The sequence below is a fragment of the Ammospiza caudacuta genome, chromosome 3 (genome assembly GCF_027887145.1).
Source record: "Ammospiza caudacuta isolate bAmmCau1 chromosome 3, bAmmCau1.pri, whole genome shotgun sequence".
Classification (NCBI taxonomy): domain Eukaryota; kingdom Metazoa; phylum Chordata; class Aves; order Passeriformes; family Passerellidae; genus Ammospiza; species Ammospiza caudacuta.
This window is the reverse complement of record NC_080595.1, coordinates 27702166-27724700: the sequence shown is the minus strand read 5'-3', so window position 1 is coordinate 27724700 and position 22535 is coordinate 27702166. Positions and strand designations below refer to the sequence as shown.

At 44.6% G+C, this 22535-nt stretch overlaps 1 protein-coding gene across 4 annotated transcripts in view; it reads right to left on the bottom strand.

Moving 5' to 3' along the window:
• EML4 (EMAP like 4) overlaps window positions 1–17038 on the bottom strand; it is a 146792-nt gene extending 129754 nt beyond the window's left edge. For all 4 annotated transcript variants that reach the window (XM_058800737.1, XM_058800738.1, XM_058800739.1 and 1 more), the window contains exon 1: window positions 16827–17038. In XM_058800737.1, the coding sequence (XP_058656720.1) occupies window positions 16827–16851 (25 nt within the window). In that variant the 5' untranslated portion in view covers window positions 16852–17038. The remainder of the gene's footprint in view (window positions 1–16826) is intronic.
• Between the last annotated feature and the right edge of the window lie 5497 nt (window positions 17039–22535).

Sequence of the window (22535 nt, the reverse complement as noted above, 5' to 3'; positions counted from 1 at the left end):
GGCAAAGGTTTCATAGAAAAGTGATAAAATCCTTTACAAGTATAGAATTTGAACCTAAACCACAGATAAAGATGATAAAGATGACCACAGAAGTTCTTGAGCCTAGGAAAAGTATCACAATATCCCTCTCTAAAAGACCATAAAAATGGTATAGTCAGAAGCATGAGAAAAAGCTTACCATTAGCAATCTCAGTCCTCCATACTGCTAAATTTTGCTCCCCTTCTAATCCTGGCCTCTTTCCTAGCAGCATTTCAGAAATAGCACTGCACAGGAGGTTCTGTACTCCAGAAACTATTTTACTCAAACTGCACTTTGCAACAAAGATGATGCTTTTTGAGAAATCAAGATGATTTCTCTTAAGCTGCAGATATTTGTTACATCATTGAAATTGATCTGAATTTTTTTTTAAATACACATATTTGCACTTATTGTGAAAAGCACATACCACAGAACTCACTTGGCCTGCACGACAAAAAGAAAATCCCCATTTTGCAGACACAAGCAGTTAATACCCCAGCAAAGCACATGAAGAACATCTCTTTAATTATATGGCCCAGCCCAAGGCATTGGGGCAAGCTTCTAAAGGCTTAAAACCACAAGGCTCTGAAGCATTTTGTATTTCACATGACTCCTGAATAATCAGTAATTTAATCAATATTTAGCCCCAAGAAGTAATAAAAGAAGGATAAAGTTTCCAGACATGGAAATAAGTTTTCCAAATATTCTGATTGTTCTGATTATTCAGATGTTCCAGATATTCATTGTGATTGCCATGGCCAAAACTAAACCCCATACTTTCCTCTGCCATCAAGTAAATACAGTACATAGGGTTTCTTAAGCCCTGAAATTTGATTTTGGGGAAATAAACAAATAAAAACAAGGAGGATATAGATGAAAAAGCAACTTGGAACGGGCATTTTTTATGCCAAGCTCATCATCTGTGTTATTAATACATTGCATATGGACTCCATGTGATGTTCTGAGTGAAATTAAACATAAAGAATCTATTGACATGGGTATCCCTCTTCTTTCCTACAATAGAGACTTATGAAATACTGTTAAAATACTGTGTGAGAAATTAGTAAACAAAAAGATGCAAGGAAAATGCTATAGGATAGACACAAATAGTAAGAATTGAAATGATCATCCTGAATGAACTTGATGGTGCTCTACCATAAAGAGTACCTACCATAAAGAGTACCTACCATAAAGAGTACCTACCATAAAGAGTACGCAAGCAAGGACTAATGAGGACCAGAGCTGCAGTTCAGGCATCCCACGTGGGGATCAGGACTGACCAAGGTGCCCAGGGCAGGAGGGTAAGAGGATTATTACAACCCACCCCCAAAGGGAGCCCCAGGTGACCTCCCACACAGCAACAATTACAGCTTCATTAATTAAAACCTAAAATTACATTTTTCTCACCTTGCCATGAAAGTGCAGCTGCAATTACTGAGACAAAATATTCAACCACTGCCTTTGACAAAATGAACCAAGCTTGTGCCTATTTCCAAGGTTCCTTTTGTAACACAAGGCTGTTAAGAAGTCTCATGGAACAGAGTAAGCTGACAAGCTCCAAGAGTATGTTTCTTTCAAAAGGAATTCCATGCTGCAGTACTGTCAGCAAACAGAGCCAAGGTTGCAAAACCACTTTTGTTATAATATTTTTTGCACGTTTTCAGAAGTTTGTAACTTTCTCAAGTTCTTCCCTTTTTATTTGAAAGATTTCACATTCACTTTGGGAACTCTCTCAATAAGCATCTGAATATGCTTCTTAAAATACATATTAAAAAAGAATTGTACTCTAAAATGGGATCACTCAGGACTAAAATAATAATGTATGAAAAAGTCTGGATGACCAATCTAAACCTGACACCCCTGCTAGTTCAAGTATGCAACCAAGACTTTGGGAATGGGATTTACAAGTGAAACAGAATCCTTAGGGTTGGAAATGACCTCTAAGCTCAAGTCTGACCATCAACCCATGCTCACCACCAAACCAAGTCCTCCAGTGCCATACTGTTTTTTGAACACTTCCAGGGAAGGTGACTCCACCGCTTCCCTGGGCAGCCCATTCCAATGCTTTACAACCCCTCCTGTGAAGAAATTTTTCATAATGTCCAACCTAAAAGTCTGCTGGCATAAACTATTATTTTGCACTCTTTACTTTTTTCTGCTTGTAATATATCTCTGGATTTGCAACAATAATGAAAGAAAAAAAAAGAAGCAAAGAATTCTGAAGAAATGTAATATAAAGCAAATTATAAACCAACAGCCTTCCATCTGGAATTATTCAGAGGCACATATGGTCATATTTTTAATGTAGAAAAGTTTTGTAATCTGATACTTATTTGCCTTTCCTATGATTACCTGCTCTACAACACACTAGCTTTAGAATATGAAACTCAAAATCAAGTCTTATAAATGAAGTATTAGGTTTAAATTATTGACTCCTTAATTTCAGATATTTCCATAAATCTACATTCTAAGGGAATATATGTTTTCCATAAAATATATATTCTAAGGGAATTAGGTTGGCTTATTTTTTCATTTAGAATACAGCAACAGTAAAATGAAATTAAAACACATTTTCTCATCTGGAAGATATGCATAACTGCCTTTATAAGGACAGCAAGACAAACAATGATAATTAAATGGGATAATTAGATCAAGTTTGGGGTTGGTTTGGTTAAGAAAACAATACAATGTTCATTTATATTTGATTTTTGAGAAGACACAATGACAGAGGTGGATGTGTAAGATCAGGCTTTCCCAGAAGGTTTTGAGAAAGGATTTTCTTTCTGTCTTTTCACAAACCCTTTTTGAGAATGGCAGCAGAAGGACAGGGAGAAGTGAAGGGAAAGCAGCAGAGGGAGAAGAAAGTGGCTGGGATTTGGGGCATACTGGGATGTTCAACAGCATCCGACTGTCTCCCCCAGTGCTCCACCAGCACACCAAGCTGCTCTTCCTCCCCCACAGCATCTGTCCTGCAGCCTCCACACCTCAAGGAGATATCTTCACCTCTGGGCTGTGCCTCCACCCACCATGCTGGCACCGGGAGCTCGGCAACGGGGACAGCCGGGTCTGTGCAAGGGGAACCAGACCACAGGCTGGCCATACTGGGCAGCACACAGCCCCAGGCGCCTTCGGTAATTTCTTTACACAGTGTTATCTTTACAGTTTCCAAACCAAGTTTTCAGACCGCTATCTGCCCACTCACTTGCCCACATCCTCCAGAGACTCAGTGACAAATGGGTCCTGCCAGTAACCTCCCACACAGCCACCAAGGGTGACCACCAAAGGCAGTCACAGGCAGTGGCACTGCTGCAGCCCCTGCCCCTCGGCTCCTTGGGGACAGCAAAGCCCAGCATCCCAAAGCTCCTCTGCTTTGGGATGCTGTTCCCAACACTCAGCATCCCAAAGCTCCTCAGCAAGACTCAAGGGTTTCTCCAACATGACTACAAGAACAGAGTTCCGGCTGTCACCCTGGATGTGAGAAAGCCATCACCATGAGATAAACCACCTAGCCTGGAAACTCAGACCAGGAATTAGCTGATTTTCTTGCAGAAACACACGCATTATCATGTTGATGGGCACACAGCTAATCAATCCTAAGTATTTTATACAAGGAATCATTTGGCCTTCAAGTGCTCACCTTCTGTTTTCCTCACCCTACTGCCCTCAAATACAGCCAGTACTCAGTATTCACCTGAAGGGGTGTTATAAAAGCAGGCTGAAAAAAACCAGAAACAGCAAGACTCTCCTGTCTTGCTTCCCAAGACAGAAGTCACACACAGGACTCTGCTGTTCTCCACTGCCACAGCAGTCTCTCAGCAGCCCCCTGCAGTCCCCCAACACAGCTCCATCACCACCCACGGTTTGAGCCATGGGATGGGTCCAGCTCTCGCCCCAGCACAGCAAGGTACCATGGTGATGATCTCACACACACAGAGCAAAGCACACTCCCATATCAGCGGCGCACTGTCCACCCTCCAAGCAGGGAATGCACTGAGAACACCACCAGAACTTGACTCCATCTGGTTTGCTCTTGCTGACACCTTCAGAAATGTTTTTGTATGTACAAATAGGAACCTACTAAAGAACTACAAATTACTGCCTCAAAACTAAAACTGAGGGGGTTTTATGGTAGGTAGAAAGTAGATGAACTGCTCAACATGCAGCTTACTCAAAAGGGAGTAGAAAAGTAAAATGCAAAATGAGAGCAGAACACCACACATGGCAAAAAAAAAAAAATCACAATATGTAACAGAAGAGCTGCAGTACCTCTTGGTAGTTATAACAACTCTCCATGACTGCTACGAGCCACTTGCTAGAGCAATAAAAGAGGCAGCACTAGAAAGCACCTAAATACAACTTTGTATGTTCAATTACAAAACTTACCTTACAAAAGATAAGTTTCCTATGAATTACATTGACACATGTGAGTTCAAAAAAACACTCTCAGTAATAAAGCAGATACAACATACACTATGCCTGTGAAACAGTGTGCTCAGCAAGAAATCATTAACTTTAACACCACAAAACACAAAAATTAGCTGTAAAAGCAGCAGAGAATCTCCAGTGATCTGATGCGGCACTTCCTTCTAAGTTTCACCTTGTACATGTGTAATTGCTGCAATAAACGTCCTAGGAAAAATGGGTTACGTCAAACAAAACAATCAAACCAATAATGATTAACAAATGAGTGGAATGCACCTCAGAGTATAAAAAACTAATATAAATGCCTTTATGGTTATCTGCTATATGTTGAAAAAGTGTAGATCTAACAAGTTTCTAAATGCAGAAACTTACCTACTTTCAGTGTTCTACTAGCATGGAAGATGGTCCCCCGAAACTTTTAGAACATAAGCACACATGAAAAATTAGAAGAGAAGAGGGTAATGAAGAAAACCATATGGCAGCCATTATACTGTCTTACTGAATAACAGGGATGGTTCTTCTTAGAAGAGAACCAAGGAGCAGAATCTTGTTGGACTGAACAGACAGCATAGTACAACAAGCAGCAGCACCCTCCTGCTCCAGGATCCCTGGAAGTGGCCCAGAAAGACATCAGTTATCAGACATCAAGGTGATTGAGTTTTCCATTTCGAGAATACAAATGGATCACATAGCACAGAGCTAAGTGACCAAAACCTACTCTAACACGTGTTTCCAAGAGACAGATGATTGTTTCTATAACACTGAAACCACTAGAATCGGCATCTGAGGGAAGCACAGGTTAGAAAAAGGGTGATGTGACATAAAAGTAGCCCATGGCAAGCATGTCATACACAACCTCAAGAGCTTTCCAGCAAAAACTTGAAGTTAAATGGCATTCAGTAAAAAACAAAACAATATTCCACATGGAATAAAAGATTAAAAAATCCCCAAACAATCACAACAAGGCATCCACAGAGGCACTGGAGAAGGGATGGTTCTACAAAGTTACAGAGTGTTGGACAATCTGGGTGCCCACAGTGAGGAGCACATGTCACAGCAGTCTAACACAACAGGCAGAAACACAAATTGCTCTGCAGAGCACCCCTGCAGCTCGTCAGCATCCCCACGAAACCCCCATGAAGGGAGTTCACCAGGGTGGCTCCTGCAGTCTCCCACTAGAGGCCTTCCTTGCAGGGGCAGACATTTTCCTTTCCTTCCCTGCTACCAAACTGCTTGTTCACAAAGTCAAAACCACATGTGAGATCTAATTATTAGCATTACCCCTATTTTGCTGAACCCCATGGAAGTCTGTGCTGTCACACCACCCCTCAGGACCACATCTACAGGGGAACCAGCAGAGAGAAGCAGAGATGGTTTCCATCTCAAGGGTCCTGCCCCGAATCCCAGTGGGATCTGGCTCTGCTCCCCAGTGTGACAATGCCCATGGGCAGCACAGGGCTGGCTCAAGGCCACCAAGGAGCCTGGAGGAGAATGTAGGACACAACAGGAACTGCTCGTGACAGAGAAGGGGGTGTTAGCACACACATGAAAGCTGATGAGGCTGATGGAAATCACTATGAAATGGCTCTTTCTGCACCACTATTTCTCAACAAAGAAAGATGCAGATCAAAGGCAGGAACCAGTACCCAAGGCTGTTAAGCCAGTACTGCAACACAAGGGTTGGTAACATCCCAGAGTAGTTACGGTGATGAAGAAAACTGGGGTTCAGAGCCAACAGCGAAGTCTTAGACGACATCAAGCCTACCCATTTTTCTCCTAAAAATACATACCCAAAGATGGTATGATAGTACAGAAGAGCTGTTTGCCAAAATGTAGCTTCTTAGCTGCATTCATCTGAGGCAAATCACTTTTCACTAGAAATTCCCTGGCTAATGAGTTTAACTTTGAAGGTATTTTGAGTTTTAACCCATATGCTGCATGTAAAAGACTCCATAAAAAGCAACATGGCAAAGAGCGAAAAAATACATTCTGCAATGCTTAAGATAATCAAGATCCAGTAATACTGACAGGAAACCAAAAGGTGCATTAATCACACATACAAAAAGTAAGTCCAGATAGGGCTACATTGCATAAGAGATAAGTTATATATAAGGTGGGGGTCAGGCTGCCAGGAAACAAGTGATAGGACACACAAAACTGCATCAGGACAGGTTTGGATTTGATACTGGGAAAAGCTCCATTACTAGAAGGGTGGCCAGACTCTGAATTCTGTAAATAAAACTGGGGGAGAGGGTAGGGGGATGTCAGTGAGTGTGTTATTATGTATACACATAGGCAGCCACCACAGTCTGGAAATTCCCCAATTAGTTCTGGAAACTAAAATAAGGACTATTAAAATTTTATCTGTTTAAATTAACTTCAATTAAAGGCTGAAAGGCAGACATAAGTGATCTTATCAAACACAAATCTGCATGAATTGACAAATACAATTTAGGCTGCAAACACTCTACGCAAGCTTTCTTGTCAATTCTCTTTCACTTTCCTACAATTCCCTGTCATTTCATCTACAGCTTTGGAAAAAAACACCCCTTTGTGATCTACGGGAAACAAACAGTAACACTGCCTTTCTTTCACAAAAACCAGCAGCCAAGTTAGAGCCCTTCTGCAGGTAAAGCTGCTGTACCTATAGGAGCAGGAAATTGAAATTTCTACTGCAAATAATAATCAAGTAAATGCTGATAATTAAAAGCATGTTAGCAAGAATCTCTACACAAAAACCTGAATTATTTAGCTAGGCAATAACTGAACTGATAGGCAGAGAGGGAAAAAAGATAAAATCTCCACTCTAACAATGCTTCAAATATCTTAATCCAGTACTAAACAGCTTACACTCTTTGTTTCTGAGGTGGAGGATGACTTCAACATTTGACTACTAAAAGTCAAATAAAATGCCCTCCCAAACTCATATTTCTCTACAAGCAGAATACTGTACACACATCCAAACATTCCTGTAGCAGAGCCACAAGCCTGGCAGACACGCACAAAATCAATGATCAAATAGATGTTCAAAACTCATATGACTTGATATAAAGAAAAACCGGTCTCCTATCTCCAGTTCAGTAAGTAGGATGCCAGATTAGAGTCCCACACAACACCACACCAGCTCACTGACAAAATACCCCAATGAAAAAGCAATATAAGATTCCTCCAAACAAATATTTACTAATGCACACCATGACATTTAACCCATAATAAACCATTCTGCAGTACACTAAGATCAAAGATTGGTAACATCCACCAACCTGATGCCCACAGCTTGAATCCCTCCAGAGTTTAATTAACTAACAACTATTAACACCCAAAGGTTTGGCATCTGAAAATGAAAAATGGAAGTCTACTTCAGAATTAAATTTGTCTTTAGATGAGACTTGGAGCAACCTGGTTGAATGGAAGGTGTCCCTGCCCACGGGATACCTGGAATTAGATGATCTTCAGGGTCCCTTCCAAGCCAAACCATTCTGTGATTAAACAATAACTTTGAGTCCATATCTGTCCACATCATGAATAAAGTGGGATTGTTTTTCAGTTCTTGGCTGGGTTGGTTCTAATCTTCAGAGTTTACAAATTTGAAGACTGCTGGCTTCTATCTGTTTTCTTTGCACCTAAACCAGCTGGCAGGCAAAAGCCTGAGGCACGATGTTAACCTCACACAGAAATTATCTCCACACTGCAGCAATTGTCCAAATGAATCCTAGAAACGTGTATCAGTTTGTAACACCATTACTGCCTAATATGCTGGATAGACTTTGGAAATGCACCACCAAAAACTCTACAGCACTTGGGGGCCAGCATTTGTTTATTCCTGTTTAGAGTTTGTACCAACAATTCCAATTAGTTTTTCTAGCAAACAGTACAGGAATGCTACCATGCTGGAATACTATTTCTAATGAGCCACTGATAAGCCAAATAAAGTGTTCAGGGGGAAAAAAAAACTGTTTTATAAGAATCTGAACTGTTTTCTACAACCATACCTAAGACCCACTTTTCTCTATGCTTAAGAGGAAGAGAGGCTATTTCTATTTTTATAGCTCCTTTGAAAGTATCTCAAATCACCCAACTCTTTGTTTAGAACCAACAATTAATCCCTCCAAGCATCTCTCAGAAAATACTACAGTCACAGATTATAGAAAACACAGAAAAAAGTCCAGATTTGGAGAACAGCGCTGCCAACACGTCATCTTTCTTCAATCTGTCATATAATTTTCATGGGAAAATGCCATCATTAAATGCTTAGAAAATAGACATGCAGATGGATTCAGTGCTGCTTCCTGCTTAACCTGTGAAAGAATATTAAAAAAAAATCAAATTATAAAATAAAAAACAAAACCAGAGTTTGTACTGCCTGTTATTGTCCCTCTTGCCTCATGGTTTAATGGACATGGTTAGAATTCAGAAGGCAAGCACCACAGCCACACAAACCACTGATTGCCTGCCAGGTCTCTCTGATGGCATTTGCACAACACACTCTGGGAGAGGAGGGGAGAGCAGCTCAATGCAGAATTTCATAGTCAAACAAAGTTGTAATTACCTCCTTGTTAGAGCTCTTGTTTAAAGAAGCTAAGTGATACTACACAGGCATGAGTATTGCAGCTGAAAGAGTTTAATTTATGGTTCTGACCTCTGGAGGTCCCTCCTTTCCACACCTCTCTTTGGAAATACTGAAAAGCACATTTTTAGAAATGCTCTTCTGAAATTCTATTCAATCAAATTGTATCCAAACAACTCCCAAACTGTACCAGGGGCAATGCAAATCTTGGGTTCTAACGAAGGAAATATCCATTTAATGCACACAGAGCAGGAAATGGCATGGTCTGCTTGTGACCAGGAAAAGGGGGATGGAAACAAGCCCATCCTACTGCTGTTCTTTCCTACAGAGATGTGCACAAAGCTTGTCAGAACATTGATGAAAAAGCAACATTTTTCTTCTCTTCTCAATAGAGAAGAAAATTAACACATAGTAAACTGTAAGGAAACTAATAGTCCTACCATTAATCTTATGTATATTTGGCATTGTTTAATTAGTTATGAATGTGCAGGCTTGCTTACCTCAGCCAATGAGTAATTTAAGCATTTTAAAACAATTTCTAGTACCCTTACGTCATGATCTCATTAAAAACCATAAAAAGTGGTGAAATCATTACCTCTTTGTTTGGACAGCAAATATAAATTTCTTGTCAACAGCCATTTTCTCGCTTTTGTGTCTCAACTCGGAATAAAGAAACCCAACTCTTTTGTCTTTAAAATTACAAGGTTCTCACGAAAACACTTTTTCATTTACTTTAACTAAACCACATTTTTAGGTCTAACTAATTTACAACATCCCTTTAGGGAGCCAAATCTGGGGCTTAGGATAATTTTTTTCATTTATCCACTGGGTTTCAGACTCCCAGTTTTCCCAGAGGATTATGGAAGCTTGCCAGTTTAGTTTGATGCCTTAAGACTGTTTACACAAATCCAAAATACAATCAAACATAAGCCAGTCTGGTTTCAGCCTCCCCCTGCCACACTTTTTAAGCTCAAAACTGGCCTGAGAAATGGGAACCAACTCCAGGCTGGAACACTGCCTTTAGAGCTATGAGTGGAGCTTCAGCAAAACAAGAGAACCAGGTGACAGACAACGTTGAGTATTTTTCTCCAATTTAATTCATAGAAAATCCCATGTAATTGTACAAAATATATCACATCCATTTGCAGTGCACAGCTGTTGTTCCTGCTCTTGCCCCTCACACTGCATTTCTATATGCATAAGAGTCACTCACAAGCACAAGCAGCTCCAGAAAAAAAGAGATATTAAATACAAAAAGTAAGCCTGCTTCTACAATAAGACAGATTTGCACTCAAAAATATCCTGCTAAAGAAGCTACAGGAGCATGCATTCCACATCACTAGATGGGGCAGGAAGGCAGTGAACACCACCGACCAAAGAAAGAAGGTGGATTCTGCAAACACTTGGTGAAAGGTGCCTGTCCTTCCCTGTGGACAGCACTGTCATGCAAAGCAGAGCAGTGCAGCCAATAAAGTCAGGAAAGGGATCAAGAAACCAGCAGTTAAAGAACAACAAGACACAGCTATATTTAGTAAACAAGTTAAGCTGAAACTATCGAGGATAAGCAAAAGAGGCAAACCACAGAGAGGCAAAACAATCAAAAAAACTGATTAAAAACCCCTAGCTCATTCAACCCAGTAAGGAGACTCAGGGCAGAAAGCTTAATATTGTAGCACTCACTGATGGTTTGTAACATGAATACTTGCACCAGGGAGCAAAAAAAGCCACACAAAAATAACAAAGGAAGCAGGAAGGAGGAAGAAAAGTAAAAGGCAAAATGAGAAAAAACTTTCTGTATGTTCCAAGATTAAGCAATAAACTCAGGTTTTTAATGGTGATGGTGTAGCTCTCCACATCCCATCCTTTCATCAGCACCACCCATCCACTTGCACTGACTGAATGATCTGTTCAGACTCCAAACTGCTCCATGGACACAAGCTTTTGCAAGCTGAATGCCCATGTGTGCACTTTCTAAAGAGCACTCAGGCTTTCAGAAAAAACTGCACATCACCATGTGGTGTCCAGTTATCCATCCTTCAGCATTCAATTAAAGAAAAGCCCAGGAAACTAGAATTCTGCATGAATTTAAGCAAGCAGATGAAGAAAAAGAGGCAAGCAATTCCTCTTTTAACTCCTGGTGCTCACTGGAGGAAGAAAAGTGAGGTGAGCAGTGGTTCCATCTGAGCTCCTAAGTTACTGCAGAAAGGTTTCTTAAAAAGGAACTTAATGAAGCTTATGAAATAAGTTCTTTATCAGGTGATTTTCACTTCCTAAACAGAAGAATGTCTCTACTAGAAATGCTCAACACCAGCAAGAGCAATGAGACTTGCACTGTCATCATACATGCCACGTGCTATAAAATTAATTATCCTTTACCAGCCTTCCCATTACATTATGTGTGGGTAAAACAGGAACAACATTCTTGGCCTTATGATCGCATTCATTAAGGATTAGGTTTAGCAAGGACCTAAAGAGAGACAGGAAAAATAAACCGCAGTAATTGATACAAACCACACCAAGAAGGGAAGCAGCTCAGAAGAGCAAGGAGCGACATGCAGATCACCCTGTACTTACTAACAACACAATCCATCATAATAATAATAATGTTTACAAAACAAAATGCTGCTTCAAAGAACTTCTAAGAACACTTCTTGCCCAATTTTCCCCTCTTACGTACTTCAGGATATAAAGCATAAAAAATCCTCAGAGTAGGTTCTTTAGGCAAGAGACAACCCTGTCAGATAACTCTACTGCCATATCAAAAGTATTCAGTTACAGAATATGAAAAACACACTGTAAGGACAGAAATTATTCTAAGCATCCCAAGCATTAAAAGCCCTTCTAAAGGAGAAAGAAATTCTAAGAGAAGGAGCTCTAACAGGCTCCTGTGTTTGAGATACTACTCACAACGAGAGCAAATATTGCCAATTACTCTGTGCAAAACAGAATTGTTTTTTAAACACACAATCCTTTGAGTTTCAGCTGGCTAGAGAGCAAAGGGTTCCTCCTCACTGCACATGGACTAAGGAACTCTAGCAAAAGGTGAGCTGCAGCCACCAAGTTTCTAAAGCAAACAGCCTGTTCCCTCCTTGCTGCTGGAGTTTAATCTCCCCTGGCACCAGCCAAGGCCATCCCTCTCACGCAGGGGAGAATGATGTCCTGCCAAAGTTTTTATTTTTCTGAAGAGCAGCACAGTGACAATAGCACAGAGCAGTCCCACGAGCAGAGCCCTGTGAATTAGGCTGAGCTCACTGTTGCTGTGAGCAATCGCATTGCAGCACCACAGCCACTTCTGCAGTCTAGACGGGCAACGATAAAACCTAATATTCTAGCCCAAATAAATGACAAATACCCCACACACTAATTTTTCTCGGTAGTGAGCCCAGCCAGGGATGAATCATCATGCACACAGGCTTTCCAGGCTCACGGCACCAGCGACCACAAGATCCTCTCTGCCTGAGCCCTGCAGCCGCTCTGCCCCCACAGACTGGGGGCTTTGGAGAAGCCTTACTGGGTTTTAGCAAAGCCACAGGTTCAACAGGCACTGCTGGCTCCTGCAGGGCTGGGGAGCAGAACACACACCTAACACTGCCTCAGAACCTGCCCGACACAGACAGCTTCTGCACGATGCCCAGGAAAAGAAATGGGGCAAAATGATATGAACTTACCTCCATGTCACCCCCCAGTAAGTGGTTAGCATATAAACTGCAGTTAGTAGCACTACATACACAGTGACAGATTCTTTTTTTATCATTTTGTGCAATATCTACATTTTGTTCTCTTTTATTATGCCTCCAGTTCTTCCTCCAGTAACAACAACAGCAGAGCAAAGCACTGGTCTCCGCTTCATAATTTCAGCTCTCCTTTACTTTCTAGTTCTCTGAAAACAAAATGCACAGGCTCAAAGGATCTTTAAAAAAATTCCTAAATTATTCCGCTTGCCTGAGACTTCAAGATAAGAGTGATTTTAATTTCTCTGTGAAAATATTTTCAACCATAGAGAATCCTTCAGAAGGACTCCTTCTAACCTTCAGGGCACCCTGCACAGCTGCACAAAAGCCATGGCTTGAAATCAGAACTTGAAACTTCTCCATTTTTTTATGGGTTACTATACTGCCACAGACGTCAATAATGGAGAGAGTCCTTTTGAAATGCTCTCTTCCACATTGTCATCACACACTGGTGACAAACTTGGAAAAGGGTGTCGTGATTTATTTACTACAATCTGGTTAATGTTTCCATATCTTTGTTTACCACGAGTTATTGTCACAGAGTTCCACGAGCAGAAGCGTTCTCAGAAGGGAGAACAATGCAGCTGCTAAAAGCAATGGAAAACTGTCCAGCAAGAGCACTCTGTGCTCAGCAGCCCCAGGCAGCCTGTCACGGCTGGCTCTTCCCGAGCCTAAATCGAGCAGATCCCACACCTTAGGCACCTCAGAGTGACCCAGCAAAGTCACTCTCGGAGCTGACAGCGCCACCTGGTCCCACCTGCCCCCAGCTGAAGGCTCCCTCTGCTCCCCTCCCACACCTGCCACGCTTCTCCCACTCCCCAACACGCCAACTCAGGCAGAAACACACCGAAACAGCGGGGGCAAGCAAGGCAGTAAAGTAATATAATCCCCGATGATACCTAGAAATCAAAATTACTCTTGGCAAAACTGTCATTCTTGTGCAGCCTGCAGCCCTCTGATGGGCAGGTGTGAACCAGCTCACCCGGGGGCTCGCAGGCACCAGTGGGAGAGTGGAAGAGACTCAGGGCAGCAGGGCAGAACGAACGGGAGCCAGGGATGAAGCAGGACAACACTCATTGACAGCCTTAGCTGCACTATTTCCCACAGGGGCTTTTCTATTTGCCTTTTTTTTCCCTTGTGCTAGAACTCTCTGCTTGACTCCTCTGGCAGAATGAGCAGTGCTTCCTGTGCCCTGATGCAGATCTGTTTCGATGAGGACCCTGAGAGGCAGGGGAACTCGCAGCACCAGAGCCAGACGCCCATGCTGTGCTCCTGCCTCAGCCAGGGCACCAGGCAGAGCCCAGGCGCCCAGCCCAGGCTCACAGACTCCTTGTTCCCATTCAGGAGCACATTCTCTGACTTGGAGGGATGCATCTGAAAAGCAGATGGCCAGAATCCATTGAGACCTCTGACAACCATCACACTGGTAATGCCAAATGTGAGATACAACTGTCCTACTTGAGATAATGCATGGGATTCAATAAGCACTGTGATATTCTAAATGTACTGAAGTCACAGCAAACGGGAAATAACTCAGTGCTTTATCAAAATAATCAATACTTATTTCAACTGTGCAAGTTAACTCATAGCATATAGATTTATTTTTTTACTGTATACAGTAATTGTATACTCGTAAGTAGAGTGCTACATAAGCACTTACTAAGCCAATAACCAAAACAATTTTCTAAATTACATATGAAATGGTTTCTTTCATCTGTTTATTCTCATAAAAATTTCAATGTGGAAGCCAAAAGAAAACAGCTGCGTAAAGTATTTTCAACTGCAGGAGACATGCAAGAAGGTATTTCTGCCTCTGCTAGAGGGCACAATCTGTAATAACATTTTGCCTTCCAGATAATGACAAGAGGCATTAAAAGGACAACTCGCTCTCTAATAAGCTTGCTTGACTGGTTGAGCATGCACATACATAGACAGCACAGTTTTGCCAACAATAATTTTAATTAATTTTTACATTTCGTTCTAAATTATTTAATTTATGGCCTTCCTAAAAGACATTTAGCGGACAGCTAATTAAATCCAAGCCATTAGATTTTAATTAGAGACGTTTAAAAAAAAAAAGGTCTCAGAACAATTCACACATCTTTGTGAACTCTATGTGCTCATTAGCAGCTAGAACAGCCAACAAGTGATTATAAATACAGAAGAGGACTTAGCAGCATGATTCAAACCTGGAAACAAAAAAGTCACGAAAAGTTTCATACTTCAAAGCAAAAGATTCTGGGAATGCCCTCCCCTTAGCCCAAGTCCAGAAAACCTCTGCGCATCAGTGCTTGCCACAAAAGCAAAATCAAAGGCCAACTAGCAGTGAATATCATAATACCCATTTTAAAAGGCTGAGCTGAGCTTAATCCTCATTAAATTCACATAAAATCACAGCGCCTTCCTGAACAAACAGTGAAACAAATTAAAGGTCCAGATGGAGCCCCTCCTTAATAAGGCACATGGGATGCCCCAAGGAGCGCATCACGGCTCCAGCACAAGGTGCTGGGCCACCCGACGGTCCCACGGCGCTGCTCACTGAGAACCTCCCTGCGCAAGAAAGCAACGCTTTATTATTTCACAGTAATTGAGCTTTTCCTACTTCCAACAAAAGCCAGTTATTTCTAAATATCGACCTCTCTCGGGACCAATAGTGCACGAGTTAAAAGCAATATCGGTGCGCTTTGATATGGTGATCAGTTCTGCTGGGTTAAGAGGTTCATAAATATTAACCACGGCACATTTGCATATGTCACCCACAGGCACAATCTTCCCTCGGAAAACTGGGAACAGAACCCGCACAATTCCTCCATGTGTCGCTTCCTGATCCCCAGATCTGAAATGGCCATGGCAGTCACTTGAGCAAGGACAGTATACCTGGCCAAGAGCCAAGCTACCAAAGCATACTGTTAATTATGGTGCACCAGTTTGGGTTGGAGAGATGCCCAAAATGCTGGAGTTGACATTTCAAAAACCTGAAAGGTTGGGATCACACTCAGAAGTATTTAAATGAGTCAATTTTTCCAGAAAATTGAGAACTATTCACTGTTACTGCAGATTTTACGGGAGTGACGTAAAAATAAATTAATCTTATTTTTAAGAGGCACAGATTTATTATTCTACAAGAGATGGAGTGAGTTTGATTACGAAACGCCTGCAATAGATGCAGCGGCAGTGAATACGGTGAGAGCAGCAGGTAGGCAGCACCGCAAAGCCGATGGTCTTATAATTTGCAGAAATGGAAACTTACATGGTTTACAACTCTAACATTTGAATGTATATTCAGTTCACACGTGTAATCAGCAACACCTGGTAGCACACGCAATCTGTCCCCCGAAAAAGTAAAAGACTAGGCTGATTTTTGCTTCAATAAGCTGGTGGGAATTTGCCGCAGCCTTCATAATACTGAAAGCAGTGCAGCCTATCAGTTTTCTGGCAGCACTTACACGAGCAAGCAGTAAATGTTTTCGCTCACGCCACGGCTCCGGCAGAGGAACCTGCCGCCCTGGCAGCCAGGAGCTCGGCTCCCTCGGGCGCACGGACGATGCTCGCACACCGGGAACTGCCCCGCTACCATTCCCGCGGATGCCGCCAGCGCCCCCAAGTTTCCAGGGGTGCTGCGCTCCCTCGGAGCCGCTCCGAGCCGGGACAGGGCAGAGCTGCCCGCGGCTCCCGGCGCGACACCGGGCCCGCCGCGCCCGGACCGACGGCGTCCCTCCCACTCCGCAGCAAAAGGGAGAGCCAGAACTCAAAACAACATTTTTAAAAACCCCAAACAACCTAAGCCAAACCATCAGCCCAAAGGCAAGCAACTAGTTCTGGGGGAGCGCAGACCCACGGCGAGGGAAGAACAAAGAAGGCAAGTGCAGCCGGAGCTCTCGCAACAGATGGTTTGAAGCTGACCAGATTTCGCGCTGGCATCCCCTCCCCTCCCGCCGCGGGCGGTGTTCGCAAGCACCGGCCCGGCCGGCCCCGGGCAGTGGCAGCCCGCGGCTCCGGCATCCCCGGCGGCCGCAGGTGCGCGCCCCGGGCCCCGCCGCGCTCGGGCTGCCCGCGCCTCGTCCCGTCCCGTCCCGCCGCCACTCACCCAAACTCCCGGCGAAACCGTCCATCTTGCGCGGAGGGAGGCTGCTGCCGGACCCCGAGGCGAAGCCGCCGTCGTGCTCGGCCGGGACAGGTTCATTCACCCGCGGAGCGGCGGCAGGCAGCGGCGGCGCCGCAGCCCGGCGCTCGCAAGCCGCCCGGGGCAGCGGCTCCGGCGGCTGCCCGCGCTCGGCGGCGGGAGGCGGCTCCGGCGGCTCCTCCTCCTCCTGCCGCTGCTGCTCCTGCTGCTGCTGCGGGGCCGGCGCTGCCCGGCTCCGTGTCTGCGCCGCGACCCCAGCACGGCGGCGAGTGCCGAGCTGCTCCCGCCCCCGCCAGCAGCGCCGCCCCAGCGCCCCGTGCTGTCGTTCTTCCGACTCCGCCCGCCCTGGCAGCCGCCGCTTCCCCTGCGGGCGGGCCGGCCCCGCAGCCGCCGGCGGGCAGCGCTCCGCGCCTCAGGCCGGCTCCCGCGAGAGCTGCGGGCGCGGGGCTGCGCGGGGCGGACCGGACCGGACGGGACGGGACGGGACGGGCTGGGATGATACGGGCTGGGACCGGACGGGACGGGCTGAGCTGTGGCCGGGGAGCGGCAGCGCCGGGGCCAGCGCAGCTTCCCCGGCGTGGGTCAGCCGGGAGCAGCACTCGCTTTACTTTCAGAAGCTTGTGCTGTCGGAAGGACTGTGGGTGGGTTAATTGGGCTACTTAATGTAACCACGCCAGCAGTCACAACAGATCTTGTTAGGTGAATCTCAAAACCTTCGTTTAGCTAGCTGAGGGAAGTTTTTGCTCACTGATGTTAAGCCAGAGTAACTGTCATTTCTTTACCCTTGAATTTCTTATAGCTCGGGCTGCATAAGCAGTCACTCCCGCTGCTCCCGGTCAGCCGGGGTTCCTGACCGTCCCCTGCAGCTTCCAGCCATGTGCTTGATGTCGGGGGAAAAGAGAAAGTAGGACCAGAAATTCGAGTCAACCATGCTACGTACTATCTAATCGCACAACCAGGGCGATTTCGTGTGTTAAGCAACATCATCGAGTTACATGACGCACTTTCTCCTTGGCCAGGAAAAGCTCCTTGCCCCTCGCAACATCCTGTTTTGCCATAAGTATTTCGCTGTAACGCACTCCGGGCGAGTGCCGCCGTTCCACAGAGGCGTGGGTAATTGCCTCCCGAGCACGGCCCTGGCATCTGCAGCTGGGCCCGCTAATGACAGCCTGTGGATGCTGTTCAACAGGACTGGGGAGCACTCGGAGCTGGAGAGCAGCGCAGACCGGCTGGAGCAGCCCACATTTCCCAACACTTTCCATCCACTTAGGCAAAAGCATCGCTATCTTGCTGATCTGCAATATTCAATAAACCCGGGAGCTCTGTGCTTGCTCACATTAGGGAAAAGCGCCTTGAAATTTTTCATCAAAACCTAATCTCCACTGGATTTTCGAGCAAATTTTACTGAGCAGCTGCCACAGCAATGAATTTGAGTGCAGCTGCCAGCCAACTACATTAATAATCCATCATCACACATCCTGTAGTCTTGTCAGAAAAGATGCCCTGTGTTCGATCTGCTATAAATGAGCCACCATTAGCTGCCAAGGTCTGGTCTTAATTACTACCAGGTATTAGAGTTCCTTACCTGCACTTGGAGTGTGTTGTAGGATGGCTCTATACAGGCTATTTTCATGGGCTTCTAGCTATGAGAAATGGGCCCTGCAGTCAGTATAGTCCAGTCAAAATTCCCTTTACAATGCTTCATTTTACAAACAAAGGCAAGAAGAGCCAGGCACTACAGCTCCAGTCCTATCTCCCCACCCCCCATTTATTGCTTGCCTCAGGGCAGGTTTCCAAGATGCTCAGAGCATTGGGAGAACACAGAGAGAAATCTCCTCAAGCTAGGAAAGGAAAAGTGCCCTGGGAATTCAGAACCTGTGCACAATTTTCTTCAGGAAAAAAGTCCCTTTCCCAGAGACAGAGCCTTATGCAAATTCTTCAGGTGGGACTTGTGTGCATCAGATGTGCTGCTTTGTTAAACTAAAAACCCCAACCAAACAAAAAGCAAGCCCAGCTGCCTTCTTCAGCTCTTCAAAACCATCCTTCAGATACATCCATGAGTGAGGTATTGCAAATATCCTTACATTTGTGAGCATTGTCTCTATTTTGTAGACTGGAAACTGAGGTTCAGAAGTGAAGATGGCGTCACAGATCCTTGTCTAGATGTTTAATCCCTACTGAAATTGGTTAGGAGCATGAAGGAATAGCTTTGATTAGCTGGCTTGTGCAGAGCTTGCATGAAAGTATACAAAAAGCTTAAGGAGCTGCAAAGGAAACCAGTTCTCCATAATCTTATATTGAACATGAGTATGGTACTGGAGTACTGTTGAAAGCCCAAGATTTGGCTCCAGTATTTTAAAGGTAAAGCTGCAGAGTTAAGGAACTGAACAAAACTGAGACTTTTGGAAAGGAAATTTACTTCTATGTGATTTGATATAGGAATTTCTGAAGAGCAAACACTATGCAGAACTTAACAAAATATGGCAAACTTCAGCTTTTAAATTCCTCTGTTAAATTCTTCAGTCCAAGCCAAGTTCTATATGTAAATTTAAGTGGGGTTTTGACTGAAGCATTTATTTATTGATTGTCTTTGTGGTGTACACAACAGATGGAATTGCAGTATAAATAATACACAGGCAGAACTTCAGAAAAATAATCTGTAGTAAATACATATATGGCCCATGTGTATGTAATCTTTAACAATTGTAATTGGCTGATGGGTGCAAGAACTTACAGAAAAAAAAATTATCTTATTTGTGTCTATTTCAGACAGGTACTGGAAATTATTTAACATAGCTGTAAACTGATTAACACTATGACTGTTCCAGGTGCAAACCCTAAGGAAAAGGTGATTTCTTACCTCTAGTTTATACTAGAGGTAAGAATACTATTAATGTTTGACTTGGAGGAGGGAAGAATTGTGTAGTGCTTTAAGGGGTTTAACTTCTGTTTCTTTGTTGATAGTGATTCAAAAACATGACCCAGAGAGTTGTTACAAAATTTTAACAAGCTTAGTTATTGTCTCCCTCTGGTTTATGTTTTGATGCAAAGAAAGATAATGCTATTCAAGATTGGAGTAAACTTGGAATATCTCAACTTTCAAATGAGCTAAACATCCAGCACTTTATTGCACATATAGATAGCTGCAGCGATGACTGGCCGGAGACCCTGTGACCTGGCTAGCTGAGAAGGTGGCCAACAGTCCCACTGCAGCAGGGGGTGTCAGCCCCGGTGGCAAGGCCCCAGGGCTGGCAGCTTCAAGCACTCCTCGGCAGTAATAGCCTTGGGCTGTGCCTGCAGGACGAGGTCTCGGGGTAGAGCTGCTGAATAGGGCGGAGCAGAAAAGAGCCGGACACTCTCTGGGGTCAAACGAGTTTAATGTCCCGGGGGGCGACCAGCAGGGAGTGACCGCGCCAGAGAAAAAAAGTTGGGCATGGGATTATAAAGGGAGGTGGTAACTGGAGGTGGGATTTACAAAAAACCAATCAGGGGAAGTCAGGGGACGTGCTTAACATAATAGACTGTAAGGGAGAACTAATCGATACATTATAAAGGAGGGGCCCCGGGACCTCAGCCAATCACTACTCCCACTGAGAGGAACATTCTGGAAGACTGGGAGTGGTGGGGAGTGATTGACTGGGCCCAGGGAGGAGGGAAAATAATACATATTAGGAGATACAGGGTGGGGAAATTACATGACATGGGGGCAACCATAGCAACTAAGTAATAGACAGAAACTAGGGTGGGGAAAACTGGGAGGACAGAACCATCGTAACAAAGGGGGGGAAGAAACAGAACATACCAACACACCACAACATCTCCCCGTTTTTTGTTAAATAAAATTGAAAAGAACGGAAAAATCTGTACTAAAAGGTTCAAAAGGCTGGATTCCGGGGCTGATCAGTCCAGGCGTCTTCTTCTTCGAAACACAGCTCCTGGTGGTATAAGGGAGGCGCAGCGAGCTCTTCTTCATCTGCGGTTTCCTCTGCCTCCGAAGGATAGGTGTCTCCCTCTGCAGATTCTCCCGCTACCACCTGGTTGACACTTGGAGCTGTGATCTTATTAACGAGTCTTTGGACCAGCCCACGGACCAGCGAAAAGCAAATCAAAAGTAAAAATAAAACTAAAACAACTTTCATAACCGATTCTAGAACAGAACTGGCCCAACTGCCCAAGCCCCAGCCCTTAAAAATGTCCCTCAGCCAATCTGATGTTTCTTGCTCCATCTGATGGACTTGGTCTTTCATCTTCAGGATGGTGTGTCTGATGTTCTCAGCTCTTGATGACAAATTCATGCAGCAGAGGCCCTCAAACTCCTCACATTGATGATGATGGAGCAGCAATAGGAAATCTATTGCTGCCCTGTTCTGGAGTGTCGCCTTCCTTGTTATTTCCTCGTCTGTGAGGAGGTCGTATATAGCAGCCGAAGTCAAATTGGCTTGCTTAACCACCCAACACTCTAGGCGGCCCAATTCACCTAGAGACTTCGCCACTGATACCCACGGCAACAGAATGGTAAAAGCGACGGTTTTGGAATGGGACCAATGTGTAATTTCATCATCACAGTCTTCTGGGAGATCTTTAAGATCTCTTTTGGACCTGGCCAATTCTGCTGTGATGTTAGTCTTCTTCCAATTCACAATTTGAGTCATGTTGGGGGTAAACAGCGTCAGCTTGCCTAATGTGCACGGCCCTCCGATCAGACCAGAGGGGATGCCTGCCCACGCTCGGTCGCCACAAATTAAGAATGCTCCCCTGGGAAGGGCGTATGGGGTGCGGCCCGTGGTGGTGGGGCCGCTGATCTTTAAAATGGCCTTGCACCACTGGTAGGCTTGATATTCAGCTTTATTCTGTTGCACCACCTCACTGCCCTTCTCAATAGAGGAAAAAGTATACTCAAATTGAAAACAAATAGAGGAATTGGCGGAACCGAGCAGGTGGAGTTCAGTGGGCTCGGAGGGCAAAGGATCCAGCTTTACCACTCCGTCTCTCCAAGCGTTGCTGGAATCAAAACTAGGAAGGATAGTAAGACTCCGTGCCAAAATCGGGGAAAGGGCTGACTGAAAAGCGGAGGGGAATTCACCTGGAGAGAAAGGGATCCCCACAAGGCACGACGACATCGGGTCCTCTGCTGATGCTGCGTCGAGGCAGATATGATCTTGCCCTAACGCCTGAGCCAAGGTACGCCAGACATTCACCTTTGGCTGAGGGACGATCCACGCTGCCCAGGGTGGAAGGAGGAGGCAGAAAATCAGGAGATGTAAAGGAGCGCTTGGGCGCTGCCACAGTTGAGGGCTGAGCTGGGCCATTCTGGCGTGGTGTGGGCCAGGCAAAGGGAGACAAACTGAAAAAACAAAACAAGCATGGTTATAACTTAAATATTTTCTTAAAGAGATGGTTCTGTCTCAAAAAGTAAATTAAGTTCGGGGGAAGAATCTGAGACAGGGGAGGAAGGTCGGGAATCAAGAACGACTCGAAAAGGGGCGCGAATCAATGGTGGAGAGGAAGGGGACCCGGTCGGAGGGAACCTGTGGAGAAAATAAAGGTGAGAGAAAGTGAGAGGTTTCCTCCTCCGCCGCCAACATGCCTCCTGCACCTGTGGCACAGTCTCGGATGTTTTTGCCTGCTTGGGGAGGAAGGGCTTGACCCATTTTGATGGTATCCATTTCGGCC